Source organism: Myotis davidii, unplaced genomic scaffold, assembly GCF_000327345.1.
Source record: "Myotis davidii unplaced genomic scaffold, ASM32734v1 scaffold1844, whole genome shotgun sequence".
Taxonomy (NCBI): Eukaryota; Metazoa; Chordata; class Mammalia; order Chiroptera; family Vespertilionidae; genus Myotis; species Myotis davidii.
Genome location: NW_006294716.1, coordinates 182,423 through 186,465, shown reverse-complemented (window position 1 = coordinate 186,465; position 4,043 = coordinate 182,423). Strand labels below are relative to the sequence as shown.

The following is a 4,043-nucleotide window of genomic DNA, read 5'->3' as shown; positions in this document are numbered from 1 at the left end:
ACTCCCCCACCCTCCTCCCCCTGTCAGCACTGCCCCTCTCCCTCCTCAGCAGTGCTGGGGTGAGTGTGCCAGGCCTGTGCCCACCCCCTGGCCAGGAATGGCCCTGCCCCCAGTCCGCCTGGCAGGCCTGTGCCACCCCCACAGGGGGCTTGGCCACCTTGGCCCCAGAGTGGCCCGTTGTGCACACCAGGGCCACGTGGAAGGAGGCCCCTGTGAGCCATGCCTCAGCCACGCACTCCCTCAGCGGGTGGGAGCCCTGAGCCAGCCTAGGCCAGCAGGTCTCCCCCCTCCCTGCCCCATTCAGGAGGCTCCTTCCTGGAAGCTGGTCTTGACCACCCCACCCAGGCCTGGGCTACCAAGGCTCCCCAAGCTCCTCTGTGGTCACTGCAGTCCCCCCCACCTCCCGGCCCCCGGGGAACCTGAAGTGGGGGGCCAGGAAGGGTGCTTCATCACGGTGTGGCTCCCATGCACACAGTGAATAAAGCTCATTCACACAACCTGGCTGTGGTTTGTGGTGGGTCTGGAGGGGGCGTGGCCCCTTGGACACTCGGCTGTGGAACACTTACAGCAGCAGGTCCAGCAGCCAGGGACCTCCCGGCCCCAGCGGGGCTGCAGGATGGCCTGGTGGGTCGTGGGTGGGGCTGCCAGTGCAGGGGTGGAGCAGGCCTCCCGGGCGAGGCTGGTCTCAGCCGCAGCCGCTCCCTCTCCCTGGCCTCCTGGCAGCACTCAGTGTCCCATTCATCCCAGCAGGGAAGGAGGGGGGTGGGGAGCGGGCTCTCCCTGGAAGCAGAGGGAGGGAGGGAGGGAGGGAGAGAAAAGGGCAGGAAACCAGCAAAGCTGTTCTCTGAGGACGAGTGGTCAGGAGCGGTCACTGGTGTCCTTGGAGAAGCCACTGCTTTCCCTGGAAGAGGCCCTGCCCGCCTGGCCCCGCCCCTCCTCTCACGGACACACCCGCTGCCCGCCTGGCTCCGCCCCTCCTCTCACAGACACCCCCGCTGCCCGCCTGGCTCCGCCCCTCCTCTCACAGACACCCCCGCTGCCCGCCTGGCTCCGCCCCTCCTCTCACAGACACCCCCGCTGCCCGCCTGGCTCCGCCCCTCCTCTCACAGACACCCCCGCTGCCCGCCTGGCTCCGCCCCTCCTCTCACAGACACCCCCGCTGCCCGCCTGGCTCCGCCCCTCCTCTCACAGACACCCCCGCTGCCCGCCTGGCTCCGCCCCTCCTCTCACAGACACCCCCGCTGCCCGCCTGGCTCCGCCCCTCCTCTCACAGACACCCCCGCTGCCCGCCTGGCTCCGCCCCTCCTCTCACAGACACCCCCGCTGCCCGCCTGGCTCCGCCCCTCCTCTCACAGACACCCCCGCTGCCCGCCTGGCTCCGCCCCTCCTCTCACAGACACCCCCGCTGCCCGCCTGGCTCCGCCCCTCCTCTCACAGACACACCCGCTGCCCGCCTGGCCCCGCCCCTCCTCTCCCAGACACACCCCCTGCCCGCCTGGCCCCGCCCCTCCTCTCACGGACACACCCGCTGCCCGCCTGGCTCCGCCCCTCCTCTCACAGACACACCCGCTGCCCGCCTGGCCCCGCCCCTCCTCTCCCAGACACACCCCCTGCCCGCCTGGCCCCGCCCCTCCTCTCACGGACACACCCGCTGCTCCAGGAGTTTTTATTGAACATTCGTGGGGACTGTCCAAGCCATCCGCAGCCCAGAGGCCTGACACCCCTGCCGGCCTGGGCTCTCTCCTTTAGCCCACGGTCAGCACCCTGGGGAAGGTCCTGCCCGGAGTGCCTTCCGAGGGGTGTGGAGTGTGTGTTTTGGGGGAGGGCGGCATGAAAGGACCCAGGCTGGGAAGGGTGGTGGTGTGGGCAGGGTCCCGGGCTAGGGCCTGGCTGGGGCCGAGGCTGGGCCTCGCTGCTTGGCCACGGCACTCAGGAGTTGCTGCACGTACGAGGTCAGCAGGTCGTCCATCTTGTAGCCCTGGCAGAGGAAGGGGGCAGAGGCTGTGGGTCCAGGGAGGGGCTTGACCAGGCCTGGCAGTGTTCAGCTCCTGCCTCGGGGATGCCCTGAGCCAGGAGGTGAGGATGGAGAGGCCCAGAGCCCCAGCCCCACCAGGCCTGCCCAGCCCCAGGCACATCTCCTCGCACTTCCAGGCCTCCCTCCTGGCCGTGCCCACAGTGGTCGGCCTCCATGTGAGTAACAACTGGTGGCCGAGGAGTGGGGGAGGGGACCCGGTCCTGGTGCCTCTGGGTCCTGTGGGCTGGAGAAGGGACCGGTCCCAGGAGGCCCCAGGCCTGGCTCACCAGCGAGGTCTCACACAGCAGGCGGCTGCCCCGGCCCAGGCTCCCCAGCACCATGTGGAAGTAGGTGCTGCCGCTGCTCCAGCTGGCGATCTTGGTGAACGGGTAGGTGGTGAGCAGCTCCTGGGTGAAAGTGGGCGTTGGCAAAGGTCAGCTGAGCCTAGGTCTCAGTCAGAGCTGCTGCCCAGGGGGCAGGCGAGGGCCGGGGGCCACAGCACCGGGGCCGGGGCCTCTGCTACCTTGCTCTTGGGGTGGATGAGCAGGACCCCGTGCCGGTTGATGGCGATGAGGATGATGTCCGGGTAGGAGGGCTCCGAGGTTTGCTGAGGGGGAGCACGGTGGTCACAGCCCAGCCACACATGCCCCATCCAACCTGGCGACCAGCTTGGCTCCAAGGTGTGTGTTTGGGGCGCTCAGGTGGCTGGGCCAGAGCTGGGGTGGGACTTCGCGGCAAGCGCGGGCGGGCACGGGCAGGCACGGCGAGACCTACCTTCACCTCGAAGAAGGCAGACCCGAAGGTGGGCCACCGGCAGATCCACTTCAGGAAGGCCACCTTGGCCTCCTCCACCGTCTTGTCCCTGTGCTGGTCGTAGGCCAGGAGGATGCTCTGCGGGAGTGGAGGCCAGTGAGGCCCGGCGGGAGCCTGCCGTCTGGCTCCACCTGGGCCCAGAGGCCTGGGGGGCAGGGCGCTTAGCCCCTGGGGAGTGGGCACGGGAGGCGGATGCACTCAGACCCAGCCCAAACTCCACCCCAGGGGTGTGCGCCGCCCGCCCAGGCCAGCAGCCAGAGGGACCTTTCTCCATTCCTCCGGGGACATCAGGCGTGTCAGGTTCTCAGGCACCAGCTCCCCCAGGACCTTGGGGATGCTCGCCAGCTGGGCTGGGTCACTATCGAACTGGGCCTTGCAGATGAGGCCTGCCAGCTGGACTGCGTCCTCCCGCGAGCACTTGTGGAACCCGCGCAGGTACTTGGGCAGCTCCTGGCGAGGGACACGCGGCCTCAGGCTGCTGTCCTCCTGGTCAGGGGCCCGCCCACCCCTGCCGGACGGAGCCGCAGGAAGCTAAGGCTTTGGGCTAGGGTTCCTCCGGGGCAGCGGCCCGACGAGGCGGGCAGAGCCCGGCCATCCCGCGGTGGACACTGTGGCCTCCCTGCACAGTCGGCCCTCAGGACAAGGGCCAGTGCCCTCGGGCTGCGTGCCCCCAGCGATGCTGTGGGTGCTGGCACAGTTGCTGTCCCCACAGGCTCAAGGGGTGGCCTGACCATCACGGGACCTCACGGGCCTTCCTCCCTTCAGAGTGGGTGTGGGCGGGAGTGAGGGTGCCCCCCGGGGAGCCTCCCGGGCACCTGGTGGTAGTGGAGCACAGTGTCTGCATTCATGTCCTTCCCAGGGGCCACGCCAAGCCACAGTTTGCGCATGAAGTAGACCTGGTAGGGGAGCGTCAGCGGGGCCCCTGGGCAGGGGCAGCAGTGAGCACCGGAGCCACTCCCGCTGGCCAGGCTCTGTGCCATGCCCACCCTCCCACGGCCGGCCCCACGGCCACCCCACCCCTGCCCAGCTCGCTCTCCTGGACACCCCATGCCGTGTCGCAGGGGGTTTGCTCCTGCCGCCTCCTCTGCTTGAAAGGCCCCCCTCCTGCCCCAGCCCTGCGCCTCCTCCTCCCAGACCAGCGAGAAGCCGCCCTCTCCAGAAAGGTCCCTGGGCCGCCCTGTGTGCGTCAGGCCCCTGTCCAACCCCACGCCCGCAC

At 69.6% G+C, this 4,043-nt stretch overlaps 1 protein-coding gene across 1 annotated transcript in view; it reads right to left on the bottom strand.

The window, feature by feature from the left end:
- Positions 1-1,659: 1,659 nt before the first annotated feature.
- Positions 1,660-4,043, bottom strand: part of MYO7B (myosin VIIB) — an 81,747-nt gene continuing 79,363 nt past the window's right edge. Inside the window, 6 exon segments of the mRNA XM_015567482.1 lie at positions 1,660-1,978; positions 2,302-2,421; positions 2,538-2,621; positions 2,789-2,905; positions 3,092-3,277; positions 3,643-3,749. Coding sequence (XP_015422968.1) covers positions 1,880-1,978; positions 2,302-2,421; positions 2,538-2,621; positions 2,789-2,905; positions 3,092-3,277; positions 3,643-3,749 — 713 coding nt within the window. The 3' untranslated portion in view covers positions 1,660-1,879.